Source organism: Arvicola amphibius, chromosome 7 (genome assembly GCF_903992535.2).
Source record: "Arvicola amphibius chromosome 7, mArvAmp1.2, whole genome shotgun sequence".
NCBI classification, from domain to species: Eukaryota; Metazoa; Chordata; class Mammalia; order Rodentia; family Cricetidae; genus Arvicola; species Arvicola amphibius.
In genome coordinates this window covers 90,443,373-90,461,703 of record NC_052053.1, presented here as the reverse complement: position 1 = coordinate 90,461,703, position 18,331 = coordinate 90,443,373, and the positions used below count along the sequence as shown (strand labels likewise).

Below are 18,331 nucleotides of genomic sequence, written 5' to 3'. Positions count from 1 at the left end.
CAGAAAGTTCTTTCACAGCTCTCCTCAGAGGAGAAGGTCAGAGGCCTTCCTTCTTCGCTTTCTCACATGTCAAAGTGTAATGTGTTGGGTGGCATATCCTAAACCCCACCAAGTACTTGGCATTTTGAGAGGGTAGCTTCCAGCCATGACACCTATTAGTGCCATAAGCTGAAATGCATGAACTGTGAGGAAGGACCCGGACTGTAGTGATTACCCATTCATGAATAACCATTCTTAATTCACAATCAACACCTGATTGCAATTGATCTGTTGACCATGATATCGTGGTGACCTTTGGAATGCATTATATTACCATTTCTCTTAATGACGTGTTTAACATTCTGCAGGCAGGTAATTCAATATTGACATAATGCCTAAAACAATGACTGATGATGGAGTTGTGTAAGTAAAAGGGTTTAATGGGCTTGAAAGTCAACGAATTTTGAAAAGTACAAGAGATAAATAATGATAAACATAATGTGACAACTTGATACTGGCTGTGCACATAGAATTGAACGCATTAAACTAGTCACCCTTGGAGAGCACAGCCTACAGAAATGAATGCAGGACCAATAAAAGAACCTTTCTAGGTTAAATACCAAGACTTTGATTGGAAGAAAATTAGATTTATATATTGTGACTTATTGAAAACCATTACCTCTGTTGCTATGGTCTGCAGTAAAGTATTCTTAACTCAAAATATATCAAAGTAGATATTTCTGAAATTAGATTCTTTCAGAGTTAAAGAGAAGGAAGTGTGCTTTTCCAATGGCTGCTACAGAAGTAACTTTGCAATAAGGTAAGCCAATCAGCATAAATAGGTTTTAGTTTACAACCAAAACTGACATTTATTTCATCATGAGTGGTGTCAGTTAGAGCAGCATGGTTTTGCCGCCAGGAAATAACAGAGCCTGTGACTAGGGTGTTAGTCTTTTCCTGTCAAATATGTTACAGTTGTTACTTCTATAATGGCTCTTGCTCTTTAGTGAGCATATACAAAGTCAAAGAGTCAGAGAAAGAAAGCTAAGTGACAATGGATTTCCACAAGATCATGAGCAAATGATTAGAACAAACCCTGCTTCTCAAAACAAGTCATCTTGAAATGTTCATCTGGCTGGACTGTTGGAGACCTATACACTCTGTAGTCTATGACGGCTCTTTCTAGCGTAGGACTGTAATAACAAGAAGACATCTGGGGAAAAAGGAAAGAGAAAAAGGAGGCTCTTTCATTCTCTCATTGGGAAAGTCAGTGTACTGAAAAAGTGCCAACAAACCCCAAATAATTTTGTGTTGATTATACGAAATTAGAATCGTGATGGCTATAATCATTTGATCCCCGAGGCATTAATGAAAATTCAGCATTATTTTGTGTGGAATATGTATCATTACCCCTACACTGAGGAATGATTATTAGTAAGTCTGATTAAATCTGGAAGCGGTGACACAAGCTATCTTTAACCCACTAATGACAGGGCCATATTGTAATTTTATGATGAATGAACACAGTTTAGCATTTTTTTTTAGCACTTGGTGGTGAAAATAAGAAAGCCTGCATTCATTTTCTTGATTAGACTGCAACGGAGTTGAGAGAAGCTCACGACGACTTCGCCTTAATGAAACGGTGTCCCTGCTGATTGATGGACCTGCCAGCAGCTTTCCAAACTCTGCAGACTGGTGATCTTTGCATTGCCAGAGATATTATTCAGCGAGATTCTAGAGATCATGAATTTGTAGATCCAGAGGCAAAGAAAGCTGAAAATGTTACTGCCTGGCACTCAGGTGTGGCATTTACTTTTCGGATGTTTTCATGTATCTGATATTTCTGCCCGAGAGTGTGAGCTAGATGGTTTACCACCAGTTTTGTCAGTGACGCAAAGCCACAAGTTGGTTGAAGTTGTTCCCCAAGGTCACACAGAGCATCAGAAAGGCTGGCGCTGAGTCCTCAGCACTTGGGTGCCAAGTCTAATGTATATTTTGGCCACAGTAGAGAAGTGATCAATTTCATAATTACTGACCATTACTTTTCTTCATTTTTTGAATCCTTTTCTTGGCCAAGACTAAAACCAAGCAGGTTAAGAAAAGTAAGTTCTTTTCATCTGGGACTGCTTGTTAGGGTGTCAATCTGGCAAAAGAGAGAGTCTGGCAGTCTGCAAAGTGTGCACACAACCTGACGGAGTTCTAGAGCCTTTCTTGCTCAAGATCAGACATGAAAGTCACACCCTTATTGTTTAGGAAGAATGACTGATGCTGGTTAAGTTTAAACTGCTATGAAAAAAAAGAATTGAGTGCAGCCTCAGTTTCCGGTTAGTGGAGAGGAGAAGATCCATCACACAGGAGGGCAGCAGAGTTCGTTATGTTGAAAAGGAAAACCTTCCATTTGACCAGATCTGAAGGTGACCCTTACATGAGGAGAGTTTAGTGGGTTTGTCTGCTCTTTAGTGGGTTTGTTCAAAGGCTAAACCGTGGGAGTGTCTCCGGTGAGATGTCACAACATCTGATCCAATGATACTCCATTTTAAAAATTTACTTTGTTAATTTTATATATCAATATAACTTATTCAAATCATATCCACTCCACACCCCTATCTTCAGGGTCCTATCCTCCACTCCTTGTTCCCCGCTTTACATCTTTTTCTCCCCTTTTATTTTAAATAACCTGCTGAGATCGACTGGCGCTGCCCACACGCATATGGACCCTACATTTTCCTGTCGACCTTGACATGCTATTCCAAAAGCCGTTTGTTCAGTATTCACAGACAATATTAAATATATTGACTGAGAAAATGGCCCATAATCATTTAACTTTTTGTGTTAAATGATGGGCTTTAGGACAAATATAACACCCAATGTTACCCTGTTTCTTAAGACACAGATAGGAGCACAGGCCACAATGCTTAGGAGACAGCTCAGTTCGCAATGCGCTTGCCTTCCAAGAATAACAACCTGATTTTGGAGTCCCAAAATCCACATGAAACGCTGGGCACAGCAGCATGTGCCTGTAATCCTGGTGTTAGAGAGATGGAAGGCAGAGACAAATGTGCCCCTAGATGCTCTGAGGCTAGCTAGCCTAGCCTACATGGTAAAATTCCAAGCTGATTGAGAGACCCTGTCTCAAAGTGAACTTGGAAGTGTATCTGAAGGTCCTTCTCAGACCTACATATGCAGTCACACATACATGTGTATCCACACCCATCCATAGCCTAGCTTATATACACATGTGGGAGAAGGGGACTAGTAACATTTTTTCTCATCTCTTTTCCCTAAATCTGACCTTATATTGAACATAGGAGAAAAGCCCTTACTGCTATAGGAAGGGCAAGCTCCTGTTCTATTGAAACTGGCATGGGGAGCTGAACAAACAGACCATGATCAATCATTTTTCTCCATGGTATTTGTTCTTCATGAATCTACATAAAACATACCTATTTTCCAGGCTTGCATTTCTGAACGCTCCTATGTCATGTAAGTTTTTCATTTTACATCACATGCTTGTCCCTTGTTCTTCTGCCTCTTTGCTCTGGCGGCGGGAGGTGTTAGGCAGACACTCTAAGACTGACTGGGTATATTAGCCTTGCCTTTGTGTGTGTGTGTGAGAGAGAGAGAGGGGGGGGGAGGGAGGGAGGGAGGGAGAGAGAGAATGGGGGGAGGGAGGGAGAGAGGGAGAGAGGGAAAGGGAGAGAGAGAGAGAGAGAGAGAGAGAGAGAGAGAGAGAGAGAGAGAGAGAGCCACTAATTGACTCAGACTGGCTTTAAACTCATTTTTCTCATGCCAGAGTCTCTGTGAACCGGGAATAGAGGCCTACACCTACAGACCAGGTTCATTGGTCTTTTGCAACAGGTGTCTCATGTCTGAGCTTTGCAGTGGATGAGAATCTTTTTCTCCTACATAGGGAAAACTGTTTTCTAAAATCTCTGGTCAATTTAGGGAAAATCTTGATCCCAACACAGCATATGACACTCCATGGTAATTTGATAAATTATTCCTACCTTCATGGTCCCATGCCAACCCTGGCCCAAAGAAAGATTTTTTTAAAATTATTATTTGACCTGACTTAATAAAAGGTGTGTTTAAAGATGACTGTTATGTAGTAAGGCATAACACATTAGGGAATAAAGAGCCAAAGTCCTTGAAACTAAATTGCTTTGGAGAAGGAAGAGACAGGCAAAGGAGAAACCATGATATAGAGCCTTTAGAAATGCAAGCCTGGGGTCAAATACGTATATAAAAATACCCCTTGGAAGCATATTAATATTTAAAATGAATGTATCAATATATGTGTATATATGAATATATAAACATGTATAACTATGTACTTTAAATGTAAATATGTATTTTTCACATATGCATGCATCCTAAAAGTTAGTATTTTCCTTCCTTCAAGACCATAGTATTACTTCATAAAATACGAGTTTAGAAATGCATTAAATCCAATGTTCTAAATATTATCATTGCAAAGCATTTTGTGGAATAGCTTCAATTTATGGCAATCAGAGTCAGAAATTCAATGTTACAAGGGTCGAATATGTTCTGAGTAGCGTAGAACAGATTAGGTAATTTGGAGATGATGAATCAAGGAAGAAATCATTATAATCCATGAAGCACAAGGCATAAAGATTGTGGATAAGAGACTATCAAATACCTAGGACAGAGAAAAGAGCTGTTCTGCCATGGTGATCAGAGCATTGGACATCAAGCTAAACAAACCAAGGGACCTTGAAATTATCCCTGGCACGTGTTCTGTATTATTTGGCAAATAGCCAGCCTAATGGCTAATTTTTTCTCTATGTAATATGTCTTTGTTTTTCATTATTAGGTTACTGGAGTTGGAATAAGAGCCTGGACTCTGGCAGCTCCTTAACCAAGCAGATCCAGTCACCTGTTGTAAATGACCTTGGTTATTAGTAAAAATCAGATTAATGGGATTTAGTCAATGTGGCCATTAGAGATGGGGACGGCGTTCTGTTGATTACTCAAGACTATTTTTAAGGTTGTAACATGAAGTCTTTGCTTAACCAGAGAGCTAGAGGTGTGCATTACCAAGGAGTAAACACATGATACGTTCCTGTCCATCATCATTTTCACTCCCATCTGTCCTGCAATGTGGTCTGACAAACTGTAAATTTTCTTCCTGAAGACAAGTTTCTCCCCTGGCTGGTTACACTCTTCTTTCTCCCACCATGAGTCTCCTAGGGAGAGTCTAATTCCTTGGGTTCCATTGTTCCAATGATCTAATAGCTAAAGCGACAGGCAAAAATATCTCTTTAGACTATACTCATTCTTTTCAGGCTGACCATAGTCATAAAAGCAAGGGAAAATCCTACTCTGTTGGCATATGGTAGGCTAGGTTATTGGGTAGTCCCATTTCTGAGCAGATCGTCCAAATTTTTTGAAACCTTAAATCTAACCATGTCTTTTCTTTGCTGAAAGTCCCTCAGAGGCTCTGTGCTGCCTGTGGAACAATATCTGTACCCTGCTGTGTCCCTGTGAGCCCATGTATTGATGGTGCCCTAAACTGTAAAATAATTTGTGGTTTCAGAAACACGACAATGCATTTCATGTTTCCCTGCCTTTTCCTTGTCTTAAGTGCCTTTTCATATTCTTTGACAATAGCAAAACTCTTACTCAAGGCTCAGTGTTTCTTTTGTGGTCTGAAGATACAACACTAATCATTGCTGGATCAGCCACACCTGCTCTTATTCATCTTGTGAAAGAAAAGAAGTATCTAGTGATTCTTGTTGAAGAGACTTGGCCAAGCAAGACTTTATTCAGCAATAGCACCAAAGAACACAGCATAGACTATTAGGAAACTATAATTTAACAGCAGGATAGGGGCAGGGTATGGGAAATTATCAATAGGTGAAGTCAAGGGCAAGTGATGATTTGGCTAAAATGACATAACATGGTTATTGCTGAAGGCAGGACAAAGGGATCATATATCAACCGTGACATTGTAGAGAATGAAGAACTGATCTGATATTAAGGTTGATTAGATATCAAAGATGAGTAGCTCTGGCTAAAGTTATTGACATGTTCTTCTTCCTAAAACTTTCTAACTTTTTTGAGGAATGGCACAGATGAACCTTGGAAAAGATTCAGGGTTTGGACAAAAGCCTGGTCAAGTAAAGAACTGTATTTTTCATCCTGTATCTTAGTTAGCACCATGGGTGGTACATGGTAGTTGCTAAGCAAATGCTGATTAATCATAAGTCTAACATGGATAGAAAAGTATATAGTTACTAGGATAAGAATAAAAATGGCATTGCCATGTATCAACAAAAGGAGGGGGTAAATAGCAGGATAGTTTGTCAGTTGAGTATGATTGAACAGTTTATTAGGATGGATTTTGTGGTTTAAAACAATTTCCACTCATGGTTGTTATAGGCCTAAGGTTTAAGTGTGCTTAACTATTTTTTGTTTGTTTGTTTCCTCTGCTCATGGTCAGACCTTGCATTTGAAGCTTAAGCCAAGTTGTTGGTCAGTCTGAGCCATGAGTTGTAGGCTTGTTGAACTGTAGATTTGTTACTATCCTTTCTTGGCAGTTGTAGGTGCGATCTTCCTTATCATAAAATTCAAGCAAGCCTGCATCTCCACACCTAGATATGAGGAGTCTGCACTTCTTCACAGAAGCCTGCATCTTCTTTAGAGACTTGGGCTGCTGGGTCAGGGCTTGCTTGCTCTGCACTTACTGTTGCGCAATACCAAGTCGTCTGATCAGGAGCCCTAATTGAATTGGTAGGATCCTTTCTGGGTTTGTTTTTGTCATAAAATTTAGCTTACTTATGGAACTTGTGGTTTATCACTTTATAATAAACTTTTGCCAGAAATTAAAAGTATGTCATTTAGAGCAGTAGCTATCAGTATGGGAAGTAGAAAGTCACAAAATTGAAAAAGGAAGAAATCATAAACATGGAAACTTGGAGTTAGTATCTGAAGGGAAATGAAAAGTGGGAGAAGAATGAACTTAGAACTAAAGAGCTGATAAATTGAGGGCATGAAGGACTACTCAAAACTCACTAGCAAGGCTGCCTAAAATGAAGTTGACATTGAACATCCTGAAAACTGATCTGGCAACTTTTCCAAGCATGCACAGTGGTTCCAGTTCTCACCTCTCTCCTTTACCTTGCTTATTCCAGGGAGGATGCAGAACAGCAAGTGTAGAATTCTATGTGCCAACCAGTTTGCAATTGGTGTGTCATAATGCCATTAAGGGGGGATACCGGGTTTCAAACGTTTGGTAAATGAGACGTAATGGTTCTCTAACATTCTCTGAGTCCACAGGTTTGGCCGATTGGTTTAAAAGGACAGTGGCTTGGCCTGCAGTCTAAATTGTGATATGAGGCTTTTATTTCATAACTTGGGCAGTTTTAAATCCAGGCCATTTCTACATTGAATACAATTCATCAAAAAGCTGAATGCAGAGTATTGAAATTCATCTCAGGCAGGGAAAAAGCCCATTTTTTGTTATTTTTCTTTCTGTATTCTCTAAGTGAACTTAGATTCTATTTTTCTGCCACCAAATTAATATTTCTAGAAATCTTTCATTTATCTTTTCCTTTTCTACACCAAGGGAAAAAATAACTCACTGAGCTAAGAGATCATCTTCTCTCTTCTTAAATTATTACATAATGGAATTTTCATCCCTTTCTTTCAGAGCATTTTGTCACCAGAATATTTAAACCTTTTGCTTATCTCTTACCTTTTAATTAAGTAAGTATGTACACACACATGTGCCACAGCACATGACCTGAGAAGAGATGGATTTTCCCTCTCTTAGCCGTCATTCGTTGTCTGTAGATCTTTATCTAGGGCTGAGGATTTGCTAGATGTGTCTCATCCATGCTAGGATGTCAATTGGTATTGTCGCTGAGTAGATCTTGTTTGGGTCACCATATTGCTGAGATTTCACAGATATAACTCCATGTAATATGTCTCACAGCACAAGTCCCTGATGCCCTGATTCTTACAGCTTTCCCAGCCCCTCTTCCACAGTGCTCCGTGAGTGTGAGGCATGGGCTTGTGTTATAGATACATCATTTTTTTTCTTGCTCGTATTCATCATTGTCTATGATGTTCATATTCATATTAGAGGATATTCTATGGTATCTGGGGAAGCTTGGCTGTTTATTATCAGTTACAGTAAAAGTTTCACAAGCCAATTAGATGATGTATAGTTATGGAAGTTTTATTAATTATTTTATAAGACTTATAATTAAGGCTCTAGAAACTGTATCAAAGAACTAGTCTCCAGAATGTCACAGATATAGATCTTTTGTCTTAGGCCACTAGATTTGTTCAGTAATTCAGCTTCCCAGGTGTGAACCAGTTCCTCTTGAGCATATTGGGTACATGTTGGTAGGTAGAGAGCCATCTTCAGAACTGAGGAAGAAGGGTCAAATGGAGAGATGGGTCTTATGAGTCTATGTGTATGCTTAAGTGTTTCTTATAAGCGGTACAATCTGTCATGATTTCAGCATCTTGAAGTCAGGTTCCAAATTCCTGTTTGGCCAAACTCACTGTCTAAACATCTGAGTCGGAGTATTGTTCCAATAAAGGGGCTGTCTATAGTTTCATTTGCTGCTGTGTAGGTTTCCAGCAAACCCTTCTGTTTTCAATCCCATCTCTTTCAGAAGTAAATTCAGAAATACAAGACGCTACATCTTTTCAGTTTCTACAGCAAAACACCTTTGTTTGTTGCTGACATCTGTTGACCCATTTAATTTTCAACATTTTCTGCCCTGTGTCAATTATTATCCATCATTCTATGTTCCTCCTTCCATAGCTTGCTAACATTTTCCCGCGGATGCTGCTGCTTCTACCAGTAATTTTCTCACTGTGAACTCATACAGTGTTTAATTCTCTACTGCCCTTTGAGTGGAATTTTGAAAAGAAGTACAGATAAAAGCCCGAGTTTAATTTTTATGATATCATGATAAATTACCATAATGTTGTCTAAGATTTAATGTATGATATAAAATATGATCACTATTTTAATATCATGTTTCCTTAATGGCAATCAGAGAGTCAACCTGAGTTTGATGATTGTATTTTTATTCTACATGACTCTATTGCTGGGCTGTTGTCGGAATGGTGACACACATTATTTCAGTTTCCCAAAAGAATGAATTCTTGGTGATATCCTTTCTTTAGTCCTCCACAGGAAATTTGATGTTGTAAATCAAAAAAAAAAAAAGCAAAAGCATTATTGATATGGAGAGATGCCCATATCTAGTGGATGATGTAGTTGAGTGAATGTTGATGTGTCTCCTTTGCTTTTCAAAGTGCAGGGTCATATCTGGGTACATGTGTTATCATGTGGGAGATGATTGTAAATCCAATTCTATGTTCTCCTTCAGTATCCCACTAAAACAAAATATATACTTTCATGTGCTTCCCTACTGGTTGCTTTGATTAGTCAGCCAAAATGCAGAGATCCTTGTTAGGCCCACCTCACCAAGACTCATGGAAACATAGCAAAAGAGGCAGAAAGGATGGAAGAGCTGCAGGATTGGTGGGAGGACTATGGCATTCCATCTTCAGGACACCACATAGCTATCATAATCATGAACTCACAACAGCTGAACAAGATCTACCCAAGATTTGCTCAGCTAAAATCTTGGTATACATGGGGCAGACAATTCTCCCACCACCTCCAAGTTGAAGAGCTGTTAGCAGTAGATAGTTGTTAACAGAGTAAGGAGTATGCTTTACTGAGAACATATCAGTTGTTAGGCTTCCCATGTTCAGATGGCTGTACACCCATACACATGTGGGGAACAATAATTAGATTTAATGGGTTAGGTAAACAAAGAAACTATATGAAGTTTGGAAGGAAGGACTAATGGAAGATTATGAGGAAGGTAGAGGGGGAGAGAGGAGGTAGATATTAATATGCCATTTTATATGAGTATGAAATTTTCAAAACTAAAAAAATTAAAGAGAAGTTTTGGTTTAAAAGAACATGACTATTCTCTCTTACTGAAAGTCAGTGTATGACAGTGTCATCATTTAGGGTTGATGTTAGAATTGCCAGGTGCAGCAACGTTCCAGTGAAACTGATCATCAGAAACTTGGAGGTGTATTTTGTATATGTGTTATGTGTATGTGTGTGCCTCTCTCTCTCTCTCTCTCTCTCTCTCTGTGTGTGTGTGTGTGTGTGTGTGTGTGTGTGTTTGCATGTATGCCTCAGTACATTATTCCTTGGAGACCAGGTCTTTCAGCAAACTGGAGCTAGACTGATAGCCAGTGGCTCCCAACAATAGCTCTGTCTCCGCCTCTGTAGCACTGGGGTTTCAGGCATTTGTAAATCTATGCCAGTTTTGAGTAGATGCTGCAGATGCTAAATTGGGTCCTCACCAGTGTGCATGGAGTCTCCTCATGTTTTGCAGGGGCCAAATATATTCCACATTCTGCCATCTTCCCTTGTTCTTCACCATCAGATACTGCAGAACTACCTCATCTGGCCCCATTTTTCTCAGCCCTGTCTAAAGTCCCATATACTCATGAAAACTGTCTGCACTTTTCAGGATATTGGCAAAACATGTATTTCCATTCTTCTCCATTTAATTCATACTTAATCTCTGGCTTTCTCCTTGTTGGTTTTTGTTATTATCTCATAATAATTTTGGCCTGGTCATATCTAGACTTCACTAGGGAAAAAAATCATTGATGGCATTGATAAATTGCACAGTGCAAAGGAAGAATACGAAAAGATCACCGTTTAGAAAAACTAGATGCTCTTTATCATGTCCCATCGTGATACAAAGGCCAAGAAATAAAATCCATGAATGAGACCCATAAAACTGACTTCAGGGTGAAAAAAGTTGAGCAGTTGAGTAGGATGAATTCTCAAGCCAGATGAAAACTGGGAGATGGGAAAACTTCGGAGATAGAGTTACATGAACCTTAAAGGTATGTTGAAAAAGTAGGATCTGATCATGAAGACTGTTTACTCATCTGGCTTGACATCTTACTGAACAATTCAAATCAGAAGCCAGTTGAGATGTCTGTTACTGACAAATGGTGAAAGGTTCTAGAACTTGCACTAAGTGAAAAGACAAGGTGTGGCCATCTGGGTAGGAACAGAGCAAAGTTGCTAATTAGTCTAGAGGAAGCCAAGTGCCCACATTTTTATGGACAGGTAATTTTTAAAGAAGTAGTTTGCTCAACCAACAATAACAATAACAGTGGATTGTTTCTTGGATTAGTATAAAGTGGCCTTTGACTTCATCAACTTTAAAAATATTATTTTGTCCTTAAAGCATAGACTTTTATTAATAAAAATATACTTTGGAAGTCAACTATTTTATATATACATTTAGAGAAGAAATTGCAAAATATGCAGTACAGTGGGTTAGAAATCCATACTGAAGATTTTGTTTTAAAAATACCAACTCTCTAAATACCTTTCCTCAGCTCATTTTTAAACATTCATCCAATAAAAAGGCTAAGTAGATGATTTCTTCTAAATGCTGAGATCTATTTTTCCCCTATGAACAGCTCCTTCAATCCGTTTATTTTTGTGAAGAGAATATCCCTAAGGAATTAACCTTGACTTTAAATCATTTTAACCTTCTTCTTTTAATCTTAGTGGGTACCTGTACACATTATGGAGGTCAGTGGACAACTTGCCAGAATCACTTCTCTCATTCAGCCATGTAGGTTTTAGGAATCCAACTCAAGTGTTCAGGACTGGGGGAAAGTGTCTTTACTATCCCTACCTCAACTTACCACACTGAATCTGCAGCATTTATCCTGGGTACTAAATATTTGTAGAGAAAATGAATAACATACATATGCATAAAACTTCATATGCACTAGAATAATATGATTTAACAGACCAAAGACAATAATATACAAGTTAGCCCTTGCCATATGAGACGAGGAAACTGTGGTAACAAAGGATGTCATCTTGGCTATCACATCTGGTTAATGGAAGAACCTGCTCTGGTTTCTAAGTCAATCAGTTCAGTATTATTAGTGTCCTTACACTTATTTTTGTTCTCCTTAGAGAATAATGAATTGCTTTTATGGGGCTGATTCTAACTGGAGTCACTTTAAACCAGCTGCCTCTGACTTTCTTAAAAACTCAAAGGCAGAAGGACAGAAATAAAGCATCTTTCACCCCTTCGCCCAAAGCCAGAATAATTGGCATATTTGGTTTATTCAACAATGATGATTGCAGAAACAGAGAAAGAGAAATTCGGTGCCTTCGAATTAGTTTGAATGTCTGGATGTCAGACTCAATATAAAGGAGGTAAGCCAGCTTCAAGGAACTATCGCTGCATAAATGGGAGAAAAAGAGATTTTCTTTTGCAGTGAATCAATAGAAGCTCATGGATCTGCAGATTTATTTGTCTCTCCCTGTGGTAACTGAAACCCCTAATTACATTCACAGTGTACTTAGATATTGCATAGTAATTACTTGTGACATAGCCAACTTGATATAGATGGAACAAAGTAGATGAATATTTAGACCCAGCAATACTGCTAATGACTCCAAGACCAGGTAACTTTTCTTCACGGGTGAAATTTATTACAAAGTGCCTGTGAATTGTTTGTCTTCTTAATTAAAGGTTTGGTTGCATTTCCAAAGGGGTTGTTAATAATGATAATGATTGTGGAGTCACTTGTCAAATGTGTGATCCTGCTTGAGTTACTTGTTATCCAGAACCTAGTGTTTCTCATTTGTACAGATAGGTTTATAATGGCACCCACCACGTAGCGTTGTTGTGATGATTAAGAGAGAGCATGCAGGTAAGGTTTGTTTGTGCGTTCACATAAAAAAGCACTCGATAAAGGTTAGCTGTTATTACCGTTGCCAGCCACTCCAGGGGAGTTATTTTGTAAAAGACTGTACTTCCATTGTTGGTGCCCTGAAGCCTCACTAAATCACTGTCATCCTCCCACCCCCACTGGCTTACTATATAATTTGTGGATATTTCCACTCTGAGGACCCTCCTCCAAAGAACAATGACTTAGAGTTGAATAGAAAGATTTCTCTTCATTTGGATTTTAGAACACTCAGTTCAAACGCAAAGTTCAACAAATGCAAATTATACAATTTATTCTTGGTTTTCCAGGGAAGCCAGGTTCATTAATTGGATCGATTTCATACTGAGCAAACTTAGATCTCATTTAACATTCTCTGAAATTAAGGCATCCCTCCGTACCCCGTGGGGTTGCTGTAAAGACCCAATGTATAGAAAAGTGCTCATTTCTAAACTCCATGCTATTGATAGCATTGGTTATTAATATTCTCAGAAGGTCTGTGTTTGATACCTCTTCCACAGCTTCATGTAAAAACATCTCTGAAGCCGGGCGGTGGTGGCGCACGCCTTTAATCCCAGCACTCGGGAGGCAGAGGCAGGCGGATCTCTGTGAGTTCGAGGCCAGCCTGGTCTACAAGAGCTAGTTCCAGGACAGGCTCTAAAAAAAAAAAAAAAGCTGCAGAGAAACCCTGTCTCGAAAAACCAAAAAAAAAAAAAAACTCTGAAGACTTTACAGATGTTCACACAGTGCAGCTGGGTCTCAACTTCCTTTCCTCTTACCTCATTTTAGCTGGTCCTCCTTGGTACCCGAACAACATACTTGGCTGTTGTGTGGAAAAGTACATCTCATTGCTACACCTATATTCTCAGAAGGAAAGTTCTGTGTCTAATTAGTATTATTGTCCTCCATAGGGCATGACCATGTGTGTTGTTTGCAGTAAGTGCTCGACCGATAACTGATTAATGAGTAAACAAGTTTGTGCAAACCCATATGCAATACCAAATTCTGTGAATTAAATAGAAATAATAAAAGCAAATAAAGACACACAGTTTCATTGTTCAAATAACAGTACCATATTTCACAATTAGTGACCAATTAAAAATCCACTTACTTTGTATCCATCCTATTACTCAGTGAATAAGGATATATTGAACACCTTCCATGAGCCAAATATTATGCTCAGTGCTAGGATTTCAATTTAAGAAAATAGATAGTTCCCTGCTATGAAACTTGCAGTCTTGAAGAAAAAAGAAACAGTTATAAAGTAATTCCAGGATGTGATTTTGCAGATTAAACATTAGATTATTCTTTACAAAAAGGGGTCAATGAAAAGTTCTTGACTTCTATTTCAGTCTGTTATTAATTGAGGCATTGTGGTCACTGTTCATTAAGCTGAATTTGGCTATTGATAGTAGGTCAGGCAAATGGTTTTCTAGTTAAAAAAATTACTATAGCTGCTGAGTGAAATTTGCTTTGAATTATTTTTTCATAAACACAGGTAATTAGGCATGTCCTACTTAGTTATAAATACATATACCAAAGTACATTGATCTACTTTCAGTGGTAATGAATTTTGAAAACCATAGCTTTGCCACTTAAACTTACTTTTCTTCGCTTATTGAAAAGTCCAGAGGGCACAAGCGACCTTCAGAGAATATTTCCACATAACAAGAAAAATTAACTAATGAGATTTCTGGACATACATCTTAATTAGAAATAAGCATAAGCAATTTTGTACTGACATGGATCCAGCCAACATGATAGAGATTTCTCAGTATGGGTCCCATGTCTGGTTTACTTTGAAGAAAAGAAAATCTTTCTTGAATCATGCAGACCAGTTTATTGCTATTAACTCTAGAGCAACAGAAAGTTGCTAGAAAGTCCCATTATAAACTTTTAAATGTACAAACTTGAATATTTATTATGTTTTGGATCGGGGGATCATTTGAGTGAAAGGACTTAAAATAGTCATTATTTCATGCCCTTCTTTTGTGGTTAGAATATTGAAAAATCTACTTAAGCAAGATCCAAGCAAAGAAAACAAATGACTCTGGTGACCGTGTTGCACGGTGGGTTTCTCAAATACCTTCATTGTGTCTAATCGAACAGTTCCCCATGACCCATATATTGATAATCTCACCTTATCACCCTTCCTCATCTGCTGGAGATTGCCTTCCTAACTCCATTCCTAGGGATTCATCTTGTTCTTAGACTTCACATATCAATGATGTTATGTGGCATTTATCTTGCTTAGCCTGGAGTTATTTTGTTTAATCAGTGTTCACTAGCTTCGCCCGTCATGTCGCCAGTATCAAGATTTCACTCCCTTTTAGGTTTGTTTTACTTTTAAATATTCCACCATGTATACATGCCATAGATTCTTTTTTTTTTCTTTTTTCTTTTTTTTTTTTTTTTGGTTTTTCGAGACAGGGTTTCTCTGCAGCTTTTTTAGAGCCTGTCCTGGGCTCTTGTAGTCCTACAGGCTCTTGTAGACCAGGCTGGCCTCGAACTCACAGAGATCCGCCTGCCTCTGCCTCCCGAGTGCTGGGATTAAAGGCGTGCGCCACCACCGCCCGGCTGCCATAGGGATCAGAGAACCACTTATCTAGATGAAGAAACCCTAAGTGTTTAGGGATTTTGCCATAGATTCTTCATCCATTTCAAAATCCCTAAACACTTAGGGTTTCTTCATCTAGATAAGTGGTTCTCAACCTGTGACTTATGATCCCTTTGAGGATAGAACGACCCTTTCACAGGGGCAGCCTAAGACTACCAGAAAACACAGATATTTACATTATGACTCATAACAGTCACAGAAAGTTATGAAGTAGGAATGAAAATAAGTTGACGTCACCACAACGTGAGGAACTGTATTAAAGGGTCACTGTATTAGGAAGGTTAGAAATGACGGATCTATTACATTGTGGATCATTATTCACAATATATGTGGGAGTTCGGGTGTCTATTTGACATCCTGGTTTTATTTCTATCCCATATATATATGCAGTGGTGAGGTCACTGGATCATATGATGGCTCTGTTTTCATCTGATTTGGAAACACTGCCATACAGCTTTTCATAATGGCTACGCTTGTTTATAATCATGCCAGAAGTATGCTGTTTTCCTCATTTCCATATTCTCTGTAGCACATCTCTGCTCTCTTTTTTTTTTGATAACAAAAAATTTTATTGTAAAATAAGAGATCGATATATAAAAGGGGGTATAAAAAGGGAAAGGGGGTGGTGGTGGTAAATGCACAAAGGCCAGGCAGAGTTCAGAGAAACTGATCCTGAGCCGAGGGTGGAAAGAACACGGGTCTTGGTGGATACAGACCCTATGAGAGCCCAAGATAGAATCTTACAGGGTGGAGGGTGGGGTGAGATTTCATTTTAGGTGCCAGGGTCCAACAAGTGGCTGGATAGGATTTCGCTGGGCCAGCAGAGACCTGGCAACTACCAACCCATCCCCCAACAGGTGCCAGGAACTCACTCAGAGGGGCCGTGTCCCAGCCACAAGGTAATAAAAAGGTCTGGAAGGGACAAGTATCACAACAAACCCTGAGGAGCAGACACGCTGATCTGCAATTTATAGATGTGGTTGTTCAAGTTGGGAGAAAGTGAACTCAGAACTGGGTGGGGCCTCACCACTGCACAGGCAAGCACATGGCCAACTGTAAGCTCCAACCCCACCAACAAGAGTTTTCTTCCTCTCTTCAAGACTCTCATCATGTTCAGAATCCTAAAAGCTGAGCTGGTATTCCCACTACCCTCCCCAGATACCGGTGATGACCGGATTAACCCAAGCACCCAAGTAACAAAATGGCAGGAAAGGAGGAAGGGGATGAGAGGTTGCTGACGGGGAACAGGAGGCGGAGGATGTCAGTCTGAGTCAGGCCCCTCTCTCTTGATCATTAGTTTTTTATGACGGGAAGTCGACTGGCCCTTCTTGGACTTCAGGTAGCTGGAGTGAGCCCTGCTGTCTCCTGACCCATTTGCATCCTGAGCATCCTTTAATTCTAAGGCCTCATTCAGCTCTGAGAACATCTTGAAGCGTTCACGACCACGGATCTTAAGGGTGAAATATTCTCCATCAAGTGGTTTCTTCTTTGGCTGGGGAGAGGAGCTTGTGTTGGTGGGCAGCACTCGCTTAGTACTTCCCAGCGGCAGCTCTGGACGAGGCTCTCCCTTTTTCCAGAAATTTTCTTCCTCCGTACAGCGGTCTCTCCCAGGACAGGCACAAACACGAACCTCAAAGCTGTTCCGCCCCAGCAGGTTCCCACTGGGGTCTTCCAGTGTGATAATGGTGAGGATGGGCCGGCGGTTCATGCCCCCCATGCAGGAGCTATTACACATATAGTTGTAGTGGATGGTGGTACAGTCAGAGCCGACCTCAGGTGGCTCATATGGCACCACCACACTGTGCCGAAAAGTCTGCCTGTCATCCAGATACTCGGCTCACAAGTTTCCTTCCACTCGGATGAGATGCTGAGGGGGAGCCAAACCATCACCATCGGAGCAGCGCTCGTGGTGGGGGCAGCGTCTAACGACTTCGGTCATGTGCTGGGACTTCTTGTAGATGGCCATGGCACGGACACGGGTGCCAGGAGGAGGTGTGGAGCTGACCCACAACTGCACAGGACATGTTTTTGCCAGCTGGCAGAATAGCTTATTGAGGGAAGGGGAGTACATGCATGTGACAGATTTGGCCGTCCCTGAGTGCAGGAAGCCCAGGCGGAAACCATATTCGCCCTGGTAGGTTTTTTGGGACGGGACAGAAGATGAGAGGGGCCAGGAAGTGGTTGGTGCAGGAGTCACCGGTGCAGGGGCCTCAGTGACAGGGTCCTCTGCTGTAGAAGTTGCTGCTGACATTTGGGGGCCTTCATTTGGCTCTTCTAACCAGTTTGCAACATCCTGGGACAGGAACAGATCTTCCATGGCAAAAACTGACAGCGATGTAGACAGAACATTGTTTGGAGGAAGTAGGTTCCACAAGTCTGAAAATGTCTCCTGACTCAGAGGGGGCTCGATGCTGAGGTCTGACTGCGGCTCCTCCATTGAAGCACCCAGGAAGTCAGTCAGGCTTCGGGTCTTCAGGGAAGCGTGTCACCCTGTGGAAAGTAGATTCCGGACTCCTCTGCTCTCTTTTTTATTGATTATTATTGAGCTCTACATTTTTCTCTGCTCCCCTCCCTGCCTCTCCCCTCCCCTTCAACCCTCTCTCAAGGTCCAATGCTCACAATTTACTCAGGAGATCATTTTGCTACTAGAATTATGAGAATGTGAGTGTTCTTTCACCGTAGTTGCAATTTGAATTTGTCAGCCATTTTTATATTACCGTCTGTATGAACTTTTTGTTTTTGCAGAAATATCTTTTTGTTTTCATGTCTTCTCCCTTGTTCATATTGGGTTATTAGTTCTCTTGCTACTGACTTGTTTGAATTCTTTACAGATAAAAAATTTTATCTTTGGTTTGGATATTAACTTCATATCTCAGTGAGCTACATTTAACGATGAAGAACAGATCCTCTTGTGGCAGGAGAGCTCTCCATTTTGCTTCCTAATTC

General features: G+C 40.0%; 2 protein-coding genes across 2 annotated transcripts in view; one reads left to right on the top strand and one right to left on the bottom strand.

The window, feature by feature from the left end:
• Nrxn3 (neurexin 3) overlaps window positions 1-18,331 on the top strand; it is a 1,492,393-nt gene that overhangs the window by 591,177 nt on the left and 882,885 nt on the right.
• On the bottom strand, window positions 15,936-17,891 carry LOC119818608 (cellular tumor antigen p53-like). The gene has a single exon (XM_038336212.1). It carries the CDS (start codon window positions 17,820-17,822, stop codon window positions 17,223-17,225), a length of 600 nt encoding a protein of 199 aa, XP_038192140.1. The 5' UTR covers window positions 17,823-17,891; the 3' UTR covers window positions 15,936-17,222.